Source organism: Bufo gargarizans, chromosome 10, assembly GCF_014858855.1.
Source record: "Bufo gargarizans isolate SCDJY-AF-19 chromosome 10, ASM1485885v1, whole genome shotgun sequence".
Taxonomy (NCBI): domain Eukaryota; kingdom Metazoa; phylum Chordata; class Amphibia; order Anura; family Bufonidae; genus Bufo; species Bufo gargarizans.
In genome coordinates this window covers 10017401-10038897 of record NC_058089.1, presented here as the reverse complement: position 1 = coordinate 10038897, position 21497 = coordinate 10017401, and the positions used below count along the sequence as shown (strand labels likewise).

Genomic DNA, 21497 nt, shown 5'->3' with positions numbered 1-21497 from the left:
AGATCGCAGGTGTGAAAGAGCCCTTACTCAGGATAAGTACAGGATAAGTAATGTATGTACACAGTGACTGCACCAGCAGAATAGTGAGTGCAGCTCTGGAGTATAATACAGGATGTAACTCAGGATCCGTACAGGATAAGTAATGTATGTACACAGTGACTGCACCAGCAGAATAGTGAGTGCAGCTCTGGAGTATAATACAGGATGTAACTCAGGATCAGTACAGGATAAATAATGTATGTACACAGTAACTGCACCAGCAGAATAGTGAGTGCAGCTCTGGAGAATAATACAGGATGTAACTGTGGATCAGTACAGGATAAGTAATGTATGTACACAGTGACTGCACCAGCAGAATAGTGAGTGCAGCTCTGGAGTATAATACAGGATGTAACTCAGGATCAGTACAGGATAAATAATGTATGTACACAGTAACTGCACCAGCAGAATAGTGAGTGCAGCTCTGGAGTATAATACAGGATGTAACTCAGGATCCGTACAGGATAAGTAATGTATGTACACAGTGACTGCACCAGCAGAATAGTGAGAGCAGCTCTGGAGTATAATACAGGATGTAACTGTGGATCAGAACAGGATAAGTAATGTATGTACACAGTGACTGCACCAGCAGAATAGTGAGTGCAGCTCTGGAGTATAATACAGGATGTAACTCAGGATCCGTACAGGATAAGTAATGTATGTACACAGTGACTGCACCAGCAGAATAGTGAGTGCAGCTCTGGAGGATAATACAGGATGTAACTCAGGATCAGTACAGGATAAGTAATGTATGTACACAGTGACTGCACCAGCAGAATAGTGAGTGCAGCTCTGGAGTATAATACAGGATGTAACTCAGGATCAGTACATGATAAGTAATGTATGTACACAGTGACTCCACCAGCAGAATAGTGAGTGCAGCTCTGGAGTATAATACAGGAGGTAACGCAGGATCAGTACAGGATAAGTAATGTATGTACACAGTGACTGCACCAGCAGAATAGTGAGTGCAGCTCTGGATAAGTAATGTAATTCGTGTTGAGCTACCCGAAGTTTCAGAAAGAATTCGATTCACTGCAACGCTAAATTTCTTGTGCTTTGAATCAATTTTCCCTGAAATGGTGATAAAAAAAAAAAAGTCATACTTACCTTATCCATTTGAGAGCGTAGAGGCCTCCACAGCCATATCTCTTGAAGATCCGTGCAAAATCTCGTACGTGGTGACATGGATTCGCACTGGATCTGATTCGTCAAGATGCAAGTTTTTTTGTAAAATTTGGCGAAGCAGCTAAATCGAATTTTTGAGAACTTCACTCATCTCTAAGCTCCATGTATGTTGACTGTGACTCCGTCCGTACATCTCTGATATGGTCCTACCTGCAGGAAGAAAGCCTCCTCATGTCACCCCCAGCACTCAGTGTTACAGGGGCGGCTGCGGTGACATGCAGGAGGTATCACACATATAGATGTAATAGACTTGACCTTTTGGTTTTCTTGGCAGGGAAGGAAGTAACGGCAGAAACCTTCCTGGAGAGGCTGGATAATGGGGCCTTACTGTGTCAGCTGGCGGAGACTCTACAGGGCCAATTCCGAGAGAAGCTCATGGAGACGCGTAAAACTGTCAAGGTGAGAGCCCGACGGGTTAATGATGATGTAAAGAGGAGAGAGAAGAAGCCTGGAGCTGGAGCATCCGATGGGGGTGGTGGACCCTTCTCTGCTGCGAGGAGCTTTCCCACTGAATACACACGTCCGACATCTGGGGCCCCACTAATTCCTATAATAAAGGGGCCACAGCAATGAGTCATTTTAATAAGCACTGTGGATTTTTTGATCTGCCATTCACCCAAATACTTGTCCCTTTGTTGTCGGTCCAACCACTATCCGTGCGTCATCAGTGCCCCAATGAGAAAACTCCATAGTTGTTGCCTACTTGCTGATGGTCTTCCCTATGATCAGCTTGTGTGTACATATATGTAGATCTGTGCAGGCATGTGTGAGTCTGTCCCTGTGTATGCACATTATTATCATTGTGCGTCTCTGTTTTTGAGCCGTATGTGCTGCATGTGTGCAAGTATATGTATGTGCATGTCAAGGGGTCTAAACGTACATGTGCAGTGAGCGCATGCACATTATCACGATTGTGTTTCCATGTGTACATCAGTGTATGTCTGTGTACACATGTTTGTGTTTGCATGCATAGCTGTACAGTGTGTATGTGTATATTTATGTTTAGAAGTGTAAATGTACATTTTTGTATATATATATTTGTGTATGTTAGGCTATAGATGTATGCATGCACGTTAGGCTATAGATGTATGCATGCACGTTAGGCTATAGATGTATGCATGCACGTTAGGCTATAGATGTATGCATGCACGTTAGGCTATAGATGTATGCATGCATGTTAGGCTATAGATGTATGCATGTACAGTTTGTTTATACACATTTATATTTCTGTGCACATGTGTATCTGTATATATGTAGTTTATATGTGTATATATATATAGATATATATATAGATATATATATATATATATATATATATATATGTCTACGTGCTCTTGTATGTTGTTTGTGCGTGTATGGCCTCATGCACACGACCGTTGTATTGGTCCGCATCCAAGCCTCAGTTTTTGCGCCTTGGATGCGGACCCATTAACTTCAATGGGGCCGCAAAAGATGCGGACAGCACTTCGTATGCTGTCCGCATCCGTTGCTCTGTTCCGTGGCCCTGCAAAAAAAAATATATAACCTGTCCTATTTTTGTCCGTTTTGCGGACAAGGATGGGCAGTTATATCAATGGCTGTCCGTGCTGTTTCGCAAATTGCAGAACGCACACAGACGCCATCCGTGTTTTGCGGATCGCAAAACACACAACGGTCGTGTGCATGAGGCCTATATGTTGTGTTGGGTAGCAATTTGCAACGGATACAGATTGGAACACAAAGAATTGCTGAAATTGAAAAAAATTGCAAGAATTGCAAAGAATGGCTGAAATTGTAGCCCATGTGTCAGCAACCTACGGCACGCCAGCTACTCTGAAACTACTATTCCTAGCGTGTGCACTTTATCCGCTGTTCTTGTAACTCCCATAGAAGTGAAAGGAGGATTCTGGGAGTTGTAGTTTCAGAACAGTCGGACTGACGCCGGGTGCTGATCCCTGTTGCAGACGTCTCACTTGGTTGTAGACCTTAGACCCCCCCCCCCCCCACAGTCAGGGGCGGACTGAGAACTTATAGTGGCCCTGAAAAAAATACTAGAAGTGGCCCCGTTTTGTAGTTGGGTCCAAATTGATGGAAGGCAGGGCCGGCAATACCATATTGTGGCACATTATAACTCCCCAACAGAGCCAAACACCGCAGTCCAGCACAAAAGACATCCCCAAAAACTGGGCCGTGAGGAGGGCTCAGGCGGCCCACCGGGAAATCTCCCTTTACGATCTATGGCCAATCAGCCCCTGGCCCCCAGTTTCCTTACACCTAGGATCCAGCAGCTTCTCTGGTGACTTGGCGCTCAATGCCAATCAGCAGCTGCAAAAGCAACGCTTAGGGCGAATAGAAGGAGAAAAAAACTACTACATTTACTATAAATAATAAGAGAGATTTCCAGGAATATCATCTGAACTGTGAGCAAGGAATGTTTCCCTTCTTTTCTTCTGGAAGGTTGAACTTGGTTGACTTTTTTGCACTCAGGACACGACCACTGATGATGATTAACGGTCAGGAAACGTTCATCTTTTGCACCATGAATATAATATGAAAACCTCGTATTGTTCTGTAACGGAGCAGATGATTGGCTGCTTTGCATCACATGGCCTCTGTGGACCGTCAGGAATGCGCATCCTCCCGAGAGGTCAATATCACATCAGCGTCCACCAGAAAGTCCCTGGAGACACAGTCTGTGCACTGGGTGTATTACGTTATGTGTTTGATATTAATTACTATGATTATTATTGCTGTACATTTGTCCCTATGACACCGGCTGACCTGTCACATGTGCGCTCGGCAGCTGAAGACATCTGTGTTGGTCCAATGTTCATAGTTTTATTATATGCAAATGAGCCTCTAGGAGCAACGGGGGCGTTACCATTACACCTGGAGGCTCTGCTCTCTCTGCACTTTGAGAGGGCCAGGCAGTATAAGGCCTAGTTCACACGAAAGTATGGCTTTTATAGTTTTTCACGGATCCGTTGTTTCGTTTTTGAGTTCCGTTATGTTTCCATTCAGTTTTTCCGTTCCGTTTTTCAGTATGGCATATACAGTAATTACATAGAAAAAAATTGCATAACATTTTCAATAGATGGTTCCGAAAAAACGGAACGGATACGGAAGACATACGGATGCATTTCCGTATGTGTTCAGTTTTTTTTGCGGCCCCATTGACTTGAATGGAGCCACGGAACGTGATTTGCGGGCAATAATAGGACATGTTTTACCTTTCAACGGAACGCAAAAACGGAAATAGAATGCTTACGGAACACATTGCGTTTTTAATGCGGAACCATTGAAATGAATGGTTCCTTATACGGAACACAAAAAACGGCCCGTACACTCGCAAAAAATAAATAAATGATCATGTGAACTAGGCCTAAGGCCCCTCGCAGACGAGTTTGTGTCATGCTGCAAGTCCGCAGCGCAGCTCCCGGCCTGACCTCCCAGCACTGACGGGGGTCACATAGCATTATATTGCTCCTGGAACAAAGTTTTATGCGAATCGACTTTGGATTTTTCATCCGAAGTCGATTCGCTCATCCCTAGTCATCTCCATAGAAAGCCCTGCAGCTGCGCAGAGTGGTGTCCAGACCAGGTCTGCACTTTGAGTAAATGAAGAGGAGACTTTAATTAACCGCGACTGGCCGGATTATTTCTCCATTAAGTCGCCGGTCTATTACGCCTCTAGCCCGGTGTTAAATAGTTTTCAGCTAATTCATTTGGAAAAAGTAAACTATAAAAGCCCTTCTTTCTCTGGTTTCACAACAGCGGTGGAGCAGGGATCCCCCAGAGCTTACGAGAAGTGAATCTGACAGGATGGTTGGCGGATGACATCATGTGTTTTCCTCTCACTTTCACATCCTGCATTAAACCACATGCACGGAGACAAGATTGTGCAGGAACAGCGGCAGGGGAGCGATTTGCCTGATATTTGAGAGCGGGGTTGTGGGCACCTCGGTTTCTAGATATTCTACACTATGTCAACACCATTCTCCTTCACCACATGGAAAGCTAATTAGTCTGCAGGAATCTGCACCTCGCAGCCCGACAGTTTAATGAATCTATTTTAATTATTTCTTTAAGAAAATGTTTGGAAATATGCAAGGGATCAATTACCAGGATGGACTCCATGCAACATAAAGTGGCTGTCAGGATAAAAAAAAATAAAAAAAATTATATAGCTGAAAAATAGAGCAGCACTCCAGGATTGCGGTGGAAAAATTGTGTTTATTCACCCAATAGTGACATATATATATATATATACACGTCACTAATGGGTGAATAAACACAATTTTTCTCCCGCAATCCTGGAGTGCTGCTCTATAGAGAGAGAGATATAGATATATATATATATACACTGATAGGGAACCTAGACTGTGAGCCCCTTAGAGGACAGCGAGATGCTAATGTCTGTAAAGCGCTGCGGTATATAGTAGCGCTATATAAGTGTATAAAATAAATATATATATATATATATATATATATATATATATATATATATATATATATATATTAGTTACTTTGTTCCACACCTGTCCACAGGTTGTTTCTGGTATTGCAATTAGTGTTGAGCGAACTTGTGTTTTAAGTTCGGCGTCTAAAGTTCGGGTTATCGAACAATCGCGTTATGGATTCCGCTACCACGGACCATAACGGAATTTAGAATCCATAACGCGATTCTTCGAGAACCCGAACCCGAACTTTAGACGCCGAACTTAAAGCACAAGTTTGCTCAACACTAGCTCAGATCCACTGACATGGATAGGGCTGGGCTGCAATTCCACGTACAACCTGTGGACAGGTGTGGCATTATTTCTGGAAGAAAGCTGCCCTATTGATTTCTGTATTCTGCTATCAGTCAAGCAGAAGATGTTAGCTGCGGCCTTAGGCCTCATGCACACGACCGTTGTTTCATTCCGTGTCCGTTGTTCCGTTTTTCGTGATTTTCTGTGGACCCATTGACTTTCAATGGGTCAGTTGAAAACTCAGCTAATGCACCATTTGTCATCCGCTTCCGTGATCCGTGGTTCCAGTCCGTCAAAAAAATATAACCTGTCCTGTTTTTTTCGCGGAAAACGGTTCGCGGGCCCATTCAAGTCAATGGGTCTGTGAAAAAATGCAGAGGCACACAAGATTGTCATCCACGTCCGCGTCCGTTTTTTTCCTATCATTTGCATGGCAAACTTGACTTTGATTTTTTTTTTTACTTTCCTTCATGTCTGGAGATCCTCCAAAAATGAAGGAAGACACAAAGAAACAAAAACGGAACGACGGAACCCCATTTTGCGGAACGGAACACAACAACGGTCGTGTGCATGAGGCCTAACCCTGATGACACTAATAAAAAGGGTTGTACGTGTACAGACCTATAAAATGGCTACTTTCTCCCAAATACAGCCCCACACCTGTCCACGCGTTGTGCCGGGTATTGCTGCTCAGCTCCTTTCACTTCAGTGGAGTTGCAGTACCAGGCACAATCTATGGACAGGTGTGGCGCTGTTTCTATAGGGTGATATGGAGGAGGGGGGGGAATCACATCCATGACAGATAAAGGAGCCTAATTAGAAATAATGGAATAATAGCACTGCTTGCTGTCAGTCAGCTACTTCCTGTCCTGGGGCCGACACATTCTTACTCAATGTAACATACTATGTCCATATGGTTCTTGCTGAATGTAACATTTTGTCAAACATTCAATACAACATCACTTTATATCCATGCAACTTTATTTATACATTCACATTGTTATTTCTGCAGGATCTGCCAACTAAGAGGATACCGTACCGTGCCAACGCCCCGCCAGGGTCCTTCTTCGCAAGAGACAATACGGCCAACTTTCTGTCCTGGTGCAGGAGTATTGGTGTCGGGGAGACCTGTTTGTTTGAGTCAGAAGGTCTAGGTGAGCAAAATGCATTGACTGATGATGATGTCACATATTGATGATGTCACAATGTGGGTGTTTCTGAAGGCAATATGTATGTAGGAGCACCTCTATGATCATGAGGTTAAGCCCCTTTTTACTACACAAAGGTCGTAATAAAAAGTTATCAGCACAATATTTCCATCATAGGGAAACATTTGCAGGTGACTTGTGGCGATCACCAGAATGTCAGCAACGATGAAGGTAAAGGGGTTGTGCCATAAATCACTTGTTCACTGTAAAGTGTATTTTTACCAATCCTAGCTGCCATTCATCCTTGAATAGTTTTTTAGATTTACCTCATTAGCAGTCTTCTTTTGTCCCCCATGCTTGAACCCTACTTCCTGGTTTGTCATGTGACTGCTGTCCCATCATGCCTTAGGGTCCTGACATCAGCAGATCATGTGATACTAACCACACCCATTATAAGGCTCCAGTGGACATAACCAACTGCCACTGACAATCTGATTTGCTGCAGGGAGCAATGGTCGGCTAATAACTTTTGAAAGCGGCAGTTTTGATAAATGGTGGTAATTGGGGAATGTGATATAATAGCAATATCTGTTGAGCAGGATGCATTTATATTAGTGGCACAACCCTTCTAATGTTGGGGTCTATATGAGTGACTTTTGCTCTGGTGGTCTATAGGGCTAACCTGTGCTCTGGTGGTCTTTGGGACTGACCTGTGCCCTGGTGGTCTAAAGAGCTATGGTAATCTTTAGAGTTGACCTGTGAAAAGGTGGTCTTTAGAGCTGACCTGTTTTCTGGTGGTCCACAGAGCTGATCTGTGGTAAGGTGGTCTTTAGACCTTGCTTGTGCTCTTGTGGTCTATAGAGCTGACCTGTCTCTGGAAATCTATAGAGCTGACAAGCTCTGGTGGTTTTTGGGCTAACCTGTGCTCTGGTGGTCTATAGAGTTGACCTGTGTTCTGGTGGTCTATAGAGCTGATCTGTCTCTGGAGATCTATAGAGCTGACCTGTCTCTGGTGGTCTAACGACCTGACATGGTGGTCTTTAGAGCTAATGGTGATCTATAGAGAGGACCTATGCTTTGGTGGTCTATAGAGCTGAGCTGTCTCTGGAGATCTATAAAGCTGACCTATGCTCTGGTGGTCTTTGGGGCTGACCTGTGCTCTGGTGGTCTTTGGGGCTGACCTGTGCTCTAGTGGTGTAACAACCAGAAGTGTGCTATATTGGTCTATAGAGAGGACCTGTGCTCTGGTGGTCTTTAGGGCTGACCTGTGCTCTGGTGGTCTATAGAGCTGAGCTGTCTCTGGAGATGTACAGTATAGAGCTGACCTGTCTCTGGAGATCTAATGACACGACCCGTGCTCTACTGGTCTATAGAACTGACCTACTGTATGTTCTAGTGGTCTATAGAGCCGACCTGTGTTCTGGTGGTCTATAGAGCCGACCTGTGTTCTGGTGGTCTATAGAGCCGACCTGTGTTCTGGGGGTCTATAGAGCTGACCTGTGCTCTGGGGGTCTTTAGGGCTGACCTGTGCTCTGGTGGTCTATAGAGCCGACCTGTGTTCTGGGGGTCTATAGAGCTGACCTGTGCTCTGGTGGTCTTTAGGGCTGACCTGTGCTCTGGTGGTCTATAGAGCTGAGCTGTCTCTGGAGATGTACAGTATAGAGCTGACCTGTATTTGGAGATCTAATGAAACAACCCGTGCTCTACTGGTCTATAGAACTGACCTACTGTATGTTCTAGTGGTCTATAGAGCTGACCTGTGTTCTGGTGGTCTATAGAGCTGATCTGTGTTCTGGTGGTTTTTGGGGCTGACCTGTGTTCTGGTGGTCGATAGAGCTGACCTGTGTTCTGGTGGTCGATAGAGCTGACCTGTGTTCTGGGGGTCTATAGAGCTGACCTGTGTTCTGGTGGTTTTTGGGGCTGATCTGTTGTCTGTAGAGCTGACCTGTGTTCTGGGGGTCTATAGAGCTGACCTGTGTTCTGGTGGTTTTTGGGGCTGATCTGTTGTCTGTAGAGCTGACCTGTGCTCTGGGGGTCTATAGAGCTGACCTGTGTTCTGGTGGTTTTTGGGGCTGATCTGTTGTCTGTAGAGCTGACCTGTGCTCTGGTGGTCTAAATAGCTGACCTGTCTCTGGTGGTCTAATGACATGACCCGTGCTCTAGTGGTCTGTAGAACTGACCTACTGTATGTTCTAGTGGTCTATAGAGCTGACCTGTGCTCTGATGGTCTATAAGCCACATTTTCCCACATCTTCTCTATAATGGTTTCATTCATGTAGACCTTTCTTCTACATTCTTACAAAAAGGATCCATTAATCCAGAGAACCTGATAATCTGGCACACCTCCAGTCCCGAGGCGGCAGTCCGGAGGTTGAATGTGCATCTATTTTAGGGTATCATTTATCTTTTCTACTGAAGCGCCTTTATCGGGTCTCATCACGTTATGGAGCACATGACACCTCCTCCGCCTGACACATAAAGACCTGATATTTTCATCAGACGTCAGATAACGGGAAGCAGGATAAATGAGAGCAGTGTCTGTGGATGAAAGGGCTTCTATCCCTTCCCGGACTGACACCAGATCCCTCTACGCTGTGCCCTCTTTCCTCCCGCTTTGTGTCTCCACGTATCGCCTGGACGATCTGCTCCATTGTCAGAAGGCTTCAGATAACGCACTGGGGGCTCTCCACGGAATAAGACTTCACTCTCGTCTCCGTATCTTGTCAGGCGTCAGAGGCGATGAATGGTGACAGCGCCACTTTCATCACATCACAGGAGAGCCGATCTATTTACCGTCACTGTCGCTGCTGACAAAGACTTTCAGGGTCTTAGATTCATTACCATAAAATAAACTTTTCTACTGGAATAAGACAAAATATCCCCTGCTGACTTCTACCCAATTCCTCCCCCCCAATGCCGACACCCTCCCACCCTCAACACCGACCCCATCTCACCCTCAACACCGACCCCATCTCACCCTCAACACCGACCCCCTCTTACCCTCAACACCGACCCCCTCTCACCCTCAACACCGACCCCTTCACACACCCTCAACACCGACCCCCTCTCACCCTCAACACCGACCCCCTCTCACCCTCAACACCGACCCCCTCTCACCCTCAATACCGACCCCCTCTCACCCTCAACACCGACCCCCTCTCACCCTCAACACCGACCCCCTCTCACCCTCAACACCGACCCCCTCTCACCCTCAACACCGACCCCCTCTCACCCTCAACACCGACCCCCTCTCACCCTCAACACCGACCCCCTCTCACCCTCAACACCGACTCCCTCTCACCCTCAACACCGACCCCCTCTCACCCTCAACACCGACCCCTCTTGCTCTCACCCTCAACGCCGACACCCTCCCACCCTCAACACCGACCCCCTCTCACCCTCAACGCCGACCCCCTCAACGCCGACCCCCTCTCACCCTCAACGCCGACCCCCTCAACGCCGACCCCCTCTCACCCTCAACACCGACCCCCTCTCGCCCTCAACACCGACCCCCTCTCACCCTCAACACCGACCCCCTCTCACCCTCAACACGACCCCTTCACACACCCTCAACACCGACCCCCTCCCATCCTCAACATCGACACCCCCCTCCTCCTCTTGCCCTAAAAATTCATATTCCAGCAATAGAACTGCAGGTGTCTTCTGCCGTGGTCCACAAGTGGCCCAGATGACCTGTATATAAACCATGGGCCCATCACTATAGTCAATGTAACTCTCAGGGTGCAACAAGATACCATGGGGTCCGACGCCAGCATGAAACCATCAACAGCCAACGATTATGTTAGTCCGCTTTACTGTTCACCTACAACTCCCACCATCCACAGTGATCAGTAATTGCTCCTCAGTGTAGTTGGGGCCCCTCAGCAGCTGCTATGCCTGGTAGATACACTCACAGCCTGATCATATTCAGGATAGCATAAAAAATATCATCTGAATCTCCTGTCATTAATTGGAAACCATCAGCATGCTGCTGATAACAGATATGTTGTCTCTATATAGTACTGTAAGCACAAAATAATGTACCTTGTATATATGAAGGTTCCCAGGTAAAAAGCATTTTAATATAGAGTCCAAGGGGAGGAGCACTTAGATGCAGGGCCCTTAGGTGTGGGGCCCCATAGTAGCTACTATTCCTGGTAGCCTGGAAGTTACATCCATGTCTCTGCTGTATTCGGGACTCTATGTAGTGAAGGACTGGAACATAAAAAAGATCTCAGGCACTTGTTGCTAACTGTAAACCATCAACATGCTGCTGGTGATGGATCTATTATTTATTATATTATCACTTATAGTTGCCTGCAAAAATAATCATCACTAATTGCTCCTCCTTGATAGATCTCATAACAGCTGCAACCCCGGCAGCTACACTCAAGGGATGACCGTATTCGTAACTCTGTCTAGTATAGGGCTGAACCAAAAATTATCGGAATAACCTGTGGCCAAGTGGAAACCAACAGCATGCTGCTGGTGACTGATCTGCCTATTTCTATTATGCATCTCTAGTTAGTGCAGATTCATAATTCATAGTTCCCCTTTAATTATACAAAGTGTTAGCAGAGTTTCAGAATAAAATCACTTATAATGGTCACAGCCAACCAATAATATGACGATGTCTAATACTTCCCCAGGATGGTATCCTGTACATGTTCTGTACTCACCATGACTAGAATAGACCATAACTTTAAAGAGCACATATCAGCACGATCAACCCTATTAAGCCAGTATTCTGCTTGGTAGGGTTGGCCCTGCTCATTAAAATGATACCTGTCTATTGAAAGGTGGTTGCAGCATTCTCGAGAATTTTTTTTTTATACAAATGACTATTTATGCAAATAAGGGCTCAAGTGCGCCTCAGTGCCTCAACTTTCCAGGGCTGGCCCTGCCCTTCTGTGCCTGAACTTTCTAGTGCTGGTGCCGCCCCTCAGTGCCTCAAGTTTCCAGTACTGGCCCTGCCCTTCTGTGCCTGAACTTTCTAGTGCTGGTGCCGCCCCTCAGTGCCTCAAGTTTCCAGTACTGGTCCTGCCCTTCTGTGCCTCAACTTTCCAGTGCTGGTGTCGCCCCTCAGTGCCTTAAATATCCAGTGCTGGCCGCACCCCTCAGTGCCTCAAGTTTCCAGTGCTGGTCCCGCCCCATCTGTGCCTCAACGTTCCAGGGCTGGCCCCGCCCCACAGCGCACTGAAGCCCTTGTTTGCATAAAGAGTAAAAAAAATTTTCTCAGGAAAGCCAAAATCGATTTTTAATATCACTTTATTGATGGCTCAATCCATGTGCATGGGGACCATCAATCAGAAGTCCAGGAGTAGCTCAGCTCGCTGACAGCGCCGGCAGACTAAATACATTATAAAATATTATACACTCCAGACACGCCACACTCCACAGGAAGTCACATTCCAAGATCCGCTTGGAGCCTGAAACGCGTCTGTGTCGAGTGCACATTGCATGATTGCCAACATTTCAATTGCAAAAAAAAAAATTAGGATATTTAGGCCCCACCCCGACAACATCCTAGATATCTGGGACCCCCACCCCTTTTCTAGTCCAGCTCCCAGGATTGTCCCAGCGAAATCTAGACAGTTTGCATGTACGTCATTGTTCTTAAAGGAAGTTATTACGACTCAAATGTAGCATTTTAATTAACGTCCTCATCCCCGAACTGCAGGATCCTATGAGCCGGACCACCAACGCCTGGAAGAACCCGCCAGGGTCAGAGGGCAAAAGACTTTCCCATTTAGGATGGACAATAGGTCATCACCAGTGACATATTATTACAGTCTAGCTCTACATGTTATTAGTACAGAATACAATTCCATATTATTGCAGTGTATTATGACATATATTACAGTGTGTATTATTACAGGATGTTATTACATATTGTTACAATATACTGTTACATTATTGCATTCCAGTATATTACATTATGGTATTACATATGATTATACTATTTACTGCTCATTAACCATAATGATTATGCGCATGAATAATTAATATTAATCGAATACCTTTCCTTCTTGTATCAGCTGACTATTGGCTCTCGCCTCTGCTATGGTAGGAGATCTCTGTGCACATGGACGTCCTGTCATCATTCAATGTATCATCATCATTAATTATCATCAGCGGAATGTCTGAAACTTTGCAATTCAGTTTTATTTTCAAAATCTCTGCTTGTTGTCAGTGAATGGAAAAAAAAAAAAATCCTGTCCCCCTGCAAAAGTCACCTGTTTGGATAGATGTCAGTGCAAAAGACACAAGTGATTCATTCACTTCATCTCGTAAAACTCACAGCATCCATCAATGAAAGCATCTATAACTCCCATCATTCACTGCACTCTGATCATTGCTGAACTACGTTATAGTTATAGAGCAGCTCCTCGTTAAAGGGTTAAACATACATGACCAATGACCATTGTTTTCCAACCGGTTACTCTCCAGCTGGTATAAAACTACAACTCCCATCCGCAGGTTGTCGGGGCATGATGGGAACTGTAGTTTTGCAACTGCTGGGTAGCTGCAGGTGAGGGAACACTGCCCTAAGCCAGAATTGAGCACTCCAGCTGTTGTGAAACTACAACTCCCAGCATGTAAACATGCTTGGCTGTTCTTGGAACTCTCATGGGAGTGAATGGGGTTTGCTGGGATTTGTAGTTTCCCAACGGACTAAAACAATACTAGCAATGAGCGGAGGAGGTCAGGCTGCTGGGATTCTTACCGATACATCAGACCCCCGCGGATTGGACACACATGGTACATTCTAGTGATATGTCATCAATGTTTGCACTCTGAGACAAACCTCTTAAAGGGGAACTGCTCAGTATTAACATGTGTGTACCCCTTTAAGACTAAAAAAAAACACCATAGAAGTATTCGTCATTCTATTTAATTCTTTCTTAATTGTATCTGTTTCTAGAAAAGTCGGGCGACAACCAACTGAGTCACTGTCTCAACTCCCATGGCAGTTGTCACCCAACTTTCCTGCACTCCTGCATGGTGAATCTGCCTGGATTTATCCTTTCTTAAAATATCTGCAGAACTAGATAAGGTAATCAGCGATCTAGACTTTAGGAAGCCGGGATGACAACCCCATGGAAGCCATTTTGCATGTTACCCAGCTTTCCCACAACCAGATATCACAAAAAGATGGTTTTATCAGGACATTTCTCGTCTTAAAGGGATATACACGTTAACAATCTCTCTGCTTCCATGTATTGCCTCCGTTCTCAAAGGACTTTTCTTCTCTAGTTCTACACAAGCAGCCCCGAGAAGTTTGCCTGTGCTTACTAGAGCTGGGGAGAATCGCAGCGAGGTAAGAGGATCCATTCCAAAATTAGGTACTTTTTTATTTATTTATTTTTTTACATATTTTACTTTTTTTTCCCCCCCCCACCCTGTAATAATAATCCTGGTGCGTGTCCACATCTTGGAGCCAGATGTGAGAACGAAGGGCTGAAACGGCCATTCATTCAGCTGTAGTATGTTAGAGGGTGTGTAGACTTTTGCAATCGTGTTTCAGTTGCTTCTCTGCGATAGCAGTCAGGAGAAGAGGAGGCAGATGGAACAGAGTAATACCTGACTGCAGGACCAGACTACACAAGGGTTTGTTTGTAGTCTGTAACCATGGCAACTGAACAACGCACATATAGTCTTGATAAGAAATCTCTTACCGCTTTGTGTATGCAGCTTCTGGGAGGACCTATAATCTGTGGTCACATCCTGTAGTTGTGGCTACTCCCTACCTTCAGGTCCCTCTTCTTCTATCCTGCAGACGGAACAGAGTAATACCCGACTGCAGGATCAGACTACATAAGGGTTTGTTTGTAGTCTGTAACCATGGCGACCATAGGTCTGTATGCACAAAATGGTAGGCGATTTCTTTTTAATCAAGATTGTTTGCACCGCTGCTTCTTTTTTTAATTTGTAAGGCCCTCTGGAGAAGAAAAAAAAGATTTGGTTCTTAAAGTCTACATGCCCTTAGAATTTTCATATTCCTATTTTATGGGAGGGGAGGCCACGATTTAACAAAAACAGAGACAGGTGCACTATGTGGTCTTACTAACCCTCATACTGGTGTAAAATTGAGAATTAGCCAACATATCCTGCTTGGAGGACATGTCTGAGCCCGAGCACCACGCCAAGGTTTCTCAAGTAGCTCGGGAACCTAATGCTAAACCTACCTGAGCCTTATGGGCAATACCAGGAGCCAGTGGGCAAATTACAGGTGCGCAAGGTCCGACTCAAAGCAATCTCCCAGTAACCTCCAGCATGTGACCATGCATACAATGGGAGGAGGCAGAGAGCTCTGAGCCCCACCCGAGACTGGCGATTTAGCGCCCCCTCTCTGAGGATGCATGCACGTGGTGCATACAACATGTATTTGCAAAAGGATCTGGGGCAGAAATCCAAGGCTGACACCCGGAATCGGAGACTGTGGCCGTCAGTGTGATTCCAGCGCGTATCAGTAATGTAGCGATGGATGGAATGTTCCCGTTCAGTCTCACAATCGTAGATTTTACTGGCAGCAGATTGGCGCGGGGCGAGGGGGGGGGGGCGGTATAATATTCTGGTGATTTGAGCTGCAGACACAAGAGAGAGCTGTGTGTTCTGCAGCCGCTCCTCCTGTTTTATGGCCGGGGCCTGTGCAGGTGTAGGTTCTCTGTCCTCAGGGACTTCCATGATTTACGGTCCACAGGACTGGCCAGACAGACAGGAAGTACAAGGAATCTTTATAGCCATTCCTTCCCAGCTCGGGGAATGTTTCATCAAAGCCGCCGGCGCGGCCCATTCCCTCCACTCATAGGTTTCCATTGTTCTTGGCGACTCTGGAGCAGCGCACTTGTATGAGGAGAAGCACAATCTCAGATGACAGACATAGAAGTCAATGCTGCGTCCGTGTTAATGGGGGTCTTGGTGTTTCTAAGCCAAGTGCCCCTCTAGTCTAACATAGTGCACCCATAATAGAGCCAGCCACAGTGCCCCTATAATAGAGCCAGACACCTTGCCCCTATAATAGAGCCAGCCACAGTGTACATATAATAGAGCCAGTCACAGTGCCCCTATAATAGAGCCAGTCACAGTGCCCCTATAATAGAGCCAGCCACAGTGTACATATAATAGAGCCAGCCACAGGGCCCATATAATAGAGCCAGCCACAGTGCCCATATAATAGAGCCAGGCACAGTGCCCCTATAATAGAGCCAGCCACAGTGTACATATAATAGAGCCAGACACAGTGCCCCTATAATAGAGCCAGCCACAGTGTACATATAATAGAGCCAGCCACAGTGCCCCTATAATAGAGTCAGCCACAGTGCCCCTATAATAGAGCCAGCCACAGTGCCCCTATAATAGAGCCAGACACCTTGCCCCTATAATAGAGCCAGTCACAGTGTACATATAATAGAGCCAGACACAGTGCCCCTATAATAGAGCCAGACACAGTGCCCCTATAATAGAGCCAGACACAGGGCCCCTATAATAGAGCCAGTCACAGTGTACATATAATAGAGCCAGACACAGTGCCCCTATAATAGAGCCAGACACAGGGCCCCTATAATAGAGCCAGGCACAGTGCCCATATAATAGAGCCAGACACAGTGCCCCTATAATAGAGCCAGCCACAGTGTACATATAATAGAGCCAGCCACAGTGCCCCTATAATAGAGCCAGACACAGGGCCCCTATAATAGAGCCAGACACAGTGCCCATATAATAGAGCCAGACACCTTGCCCCTATAATAGAGCCAGCCACAGTGTACATATAATAGAGCCAGTCACAGTGCCCCTATAATAGAGCCAGCCACAATGCCCCTATGATAGAGCCAGCCACAGTGCCCATATAATAGAGCCAGCCACAGTGCCCCTATAATAGAGCCAGACACAGGGCCCCTATAATAGAGCCAGACACAGGGCCCCTATAATAGAGCCAGACACAGGGCCCCTATAATAGAGCCAGACACAGTGCCCCTATAATAGAGCCAGCTACAGTGCCCCTATAATAGAGTCAGCCACAGTCCCCCTCTAATAGTCAGCCACAGTCCCCCTCTAATAGTCAGCCACAGTGTCCATATAATAGAGCCAGCTACAGTGCCCCTATAATAGTCAGCCACAGTCCCCCTATAATAGAGCCAGCCACAGTTCCCATATAATAGAGTCAGCCACAGTGCCCCTATAATAGAGCCAGCCACAGTGCCCCTATAATAGAGCCAGCCACAGTGCCCCTATAATAGAGCCAGCTACAGTGCCCCTATAATAGAGTCAGCCACAGTCCCCCTCTAATAGTCAGCCACAGTGTCCATATAATAGAGTCAGCCACAGTGCCCCTATAATAGAGCCAGCTACAGTGCCCCTATAATAGTCAGCCACAGTCCCCCTATAATAGAGCCAGCCACAGTCCCCATATAATAGAGTCAGCCACAGTGCCCCTATAATAGAGTCAGCCACAGTGCCCCGCCAGTGCCCCTATAATAGAGCCAGCCACAGTGCCCATATAATAGAGCCAGACACAGTGCCCCTATAATAGAGCCAGACACAGTGCCCCTATAATAGAGCCAGCCACAGTGTACATATAATAGAGCCAGACACCTTGCCCCTATAATAGAGCCAGACACAGGGCCCATATAATAGAGCCAGACACAGGGCCCCTATAATAGACAGACACTTTGCCGCTATAACGGGACTAGCCTGTAACCATGCCCACATAACAGCAGGGGAGGACTGTGCTGACCTTGCGGGAGGTATTGCCCTGAGGAGTCCGCACGTGACAAGTGTGACTAACAGACTGAATGTTACTAAGTTAAGGAGTTACAGTGGAAGCAGCACAGAGTCTTTCAGGAGAAGGGTGTGCAGGTCTTGTGGGAGCTCACAGGCTGCTCTTATTATTATGGTCATTATAATTATTACTATACATTACACCATTGTGTTGTATCATCCTCCGCTAATTATTTGCCTCCCCATCTGGATTGCCAGGTTTGGCGTGGAGCCCCCCGGATTAATAAAACTGGAAAAAGAGATTGAACAGGAAGAAACCCTTTCAACCCCCATCCCGTCTCCGTCCCCCTCCCCCACAAAGACCTCCTCCGTGAAAAAGAGCGCTGGGAAGTTATTAGATGATGCGGTAAGTTCTATGTGTATATCTGATCTCCCACTGGAGCTGAGCTATTGGGGGCTGTTTGCAGGGTCCTCACACTGTAGAGTTAAAGGGGTTGTCCCGGCTTTTCCTACTGATGACCTATCCTCAGGATAGGTCATCAATATCAGATCAGCGGGGGTCCGACACCCGGCACCCCCCACCGATCAGCTGTCAGAGGAGACGGCGTGCGCACGTGCTGCCTCCCTTCTCTCTTCCTGTCCACTGCTGCTGTCCCATAGACATACAGCAGAGGAGAGCAGGAAGAGAGAAGGGAGGCAGCACATGCGCACTGCGCACTAACAGCGGCCATGTTTGATTTGACCTGAATTAGACACAGACTTTGGTGTGTTTTTAGGTTCAGCGTATCTCAGAAGATCCTCCTTGTAAATGTCCCAGTAAGTTCTGTGTGGAGCGTCTCTCTCAAGGACGGTACAAAGTTGGAGAGAAAATCCTGTTCATAAGGGTAAAGTATTTTTAGATTTTTTCTATCTTCTGAAAAAATTCCATTCCGCAAAAAGGTGCTTTTCAACTGCCTACAGGTTTTTCCTGAAGCCAGCAATGCAGAACTGAAGATTTTACGAGCTCATACTGCCAGGACTAGGAACTTAACTAGTAAATTAATTGATGATTTCATTGATAATTTATATCAAAAACATAGTGGAGTTCTGACGCATTTCAGACTTTCATAGAGCTTGTGCAGTGGCTGGGTTAGAAATGCCCCCAACACTAAGCTGGGTCCCCCAGACATTGTTGAGGTGTCACCATGTGTTTCTGCTCTCCAGAGGGGTGGTAAGATGTGGTGAACCCCAATGGAGAATATGTCCAGAGAGTCAGGGTCTACAGTAAGCCAGTGTGCTTCTTTAACTCAAGTGCAAAACAATACAGCAAGTGCACTTAGCTGGCTTCTCCAGTCTCCTCCCTGGCAGAAGGTTCTGTGGTGAGGAAAGGGCTGTGTTACCTGTCCATCTCTCTCAGAAGGCTGGTACCCTGGCCAAAGGCTGGTGGCCCAGGGTCTGTGACACAGTCATCTGGCTGGTCCTCTGGTCAGAGGGCTGGTGACCAAGGATCTATGGCTGCATATCACCATCTCAGTGTCTTCTTCTGGTCACTCGTGCCAACTGACAGTGTCTCTCCTACTAAACACTGGTCCCTATTTTCAGACAACTAGGGGCTCAGACTGGTCTCCTTATATACAGTTCAGTTTAACTAGAACCTTCTAGTGGGAGACATAGAGTGGAGAAGCACAGCCTAAACAGAAACAATGTTGCGATTTCAGTCTGCCATAGACTTGTATAGAGTTTCAATGCAAGTCTATGGGAATGACTAAGCAGTTTTTCCAGACATAAACAAGAGAGCTAAACCAGACAGTCACAAGGTCAGTGTGTCTGCTTTTTCCCTCCAAAACTTAGCATAGTCCCTTGTAACTGTAGAAGATTTCTAACTTCTCAGTGCATAGATAGAAAGTCCCAAAATCTCTCAGTATAAGCTGGCTGTGCATTAACCCTTTCCACAGTGTATAGCAAATACAGTGCGATAACAGGATATATTATAATAAACATATTAATGTAGTTCAACAATATAAACAGTATAAGTGTACACAATGGCATAAGTCACAGTGCAAGTTAACTCTCGAAAGTGCAATGAAGTCATGTGTTGATGACTTTGCGTTGTAGCAATAGGGCGAATGTCCATACTCCAAAATACACTACACTTGATTGTCTACCGAGATCTGCTTTATATTAAAATGATGTACTTATTAAGGAAGAGGTGGGCAGATGTTGTCGTCATGAGACATCCCCTTTAGGAATTGTGGGGATTCGCTCTGGTAGGCAGGTTAGTGGACGCAGTATAGAGGCAAAGGACCAGGTTGTAAATCACTCTTCAGTGTTTATTCACACTTAAACATAAAAGAACAGTCCCTTTTCAGGCTTGGTGCTTGTTCACACACAGAAAAACAAAATAAAGTTCACTTGGTATCCTGGGTGTCAGTGCACCCCCGGCTGAATGCTCAGCCTCAGAAAGTCCGCTTGCAGGCATTAAGGTGGCCTGCTTGTTAAGGTAGCCTGCTCGCCTGACACACGGTCTTCAGACCTCAGCACAGAGATCTCCAGAGCTCCACTGTCAGAGGGAGGTGATTCACACCACCTGACAGTGCTGCCTGTTTTTTATAAGCCTGCCAAGACTCGGCCTGGAACGTGGGAGTAGTCACCCACCCAGCACTTTGACTACTCCCAGTAAGAGCTGTCCCGGATCAGCTATTTGCAGCCATACTAAATAGCAAAGTGTCAATCGGCATTAGCTGCCACTGACACATGAAAATACCGGCTCTTACTTCACCGAGGGCAGGAACCTCGGTGACATATACCTACCATCAATGACGGCCCCTTGTAGCTTCCTACAGAATGTAGAATGAACCACTGGGTGACCACCTCCATAGCCCAGCAATCAAAGGACCGTGGAGGTGGTCACCAGGCTGGGAAGAGCAGAGCATCGCGGAAGGCAAGGAAAGGTAAGTTAATTTCAGCGCTATGCGTCCATAGTAAATCTTAGTCCTGTCACTGGACACGCCGACGCCTGAGCGCCGATTCATAAAATGTGCAGTTTGTCGGTATAAATGGTATAATCCAGCCAGAGCCGGTTCTTAAGCAGTTGTGGCTGCCTTCCAGCTGCTGTGTAAATAAAGCGCCGTCTGTACGATGGAGCGAAGAGCAGTGGAGGACTGGGGGCAACTTACTGCTGACCTGGCTACGTGCCCCCCGCACTCTGTGCCACCGTCCCAAAGGAGGCGCTGCACCCCTCTAAAGCTGGCAGCCTCTGTGTGGGTGTTTATGGGGTAGAAACATATTCCCGATCCACAGGATGCTGGATCGGTGGGTGTCTGACCACTGGGGATGGGGGTCCAATGACCCCATCATGCATGTCCGCACTCTTTATGGGACTATCAAAGGTAACAAGGGATAGGGGAGACGTTTTGTAACTTATTGGATCTAGGAGGCAATCGCATAAAGATAAATTACCTAAAGTCTCATTGGTGTTTCTTGACTCTTTGTGTCAAGCTCCGCCCCCTGGACTGGGTATTTGTGTATCAGTTTTGTCAGGAGTGTTCCTTTAAGTTCAGAAGGAAGAAAAGTCACAGTGAAATTAAATGAGTCCAGTCCCGTTTCATTCAGGCCTCCTCTGCCTAGAAGGGTCTGTTTATGCTTTTTAGGATAATCCCTTCTGTATGTATCCCCAAATGACCTAATTGCT

The 21497-nt window shown here is 46.3% G+C and overlaps 1 protein-coding gene across 2 annotated transcripts in view; it reads left to right on the top strand.

Annotated features, from left to right (window-relative positions):
* Positions 1–21497, top strand: part of GAS2 (growth arrest specific 2) — a 57468-nt gene that overhangs the window by 17753 nt on the left and 18218 nt on the right. For both annotated transcript variants that reach the window (XM_044270703.1, XM_044270702.1), the window contains exons 3-7: positions 1502–1626; positions 6970–7111; positions 14363–14426; positions 18086–18233; positions 18604–18711. In XM_044270703.1, the coding sequence (XP_044126638.1) occupies positions 1502–1626; positions 6970–7111; positions 14363–14426; positions 18086–18233; positions 18604–18711 (587 nt within the window). The remainder of the gene's footprint in view (positions 1–1501; positions 1627–6969; positions 7112–14362; positions 14427–18085; positions 18234–18603; positions 18712–21497) is intronic.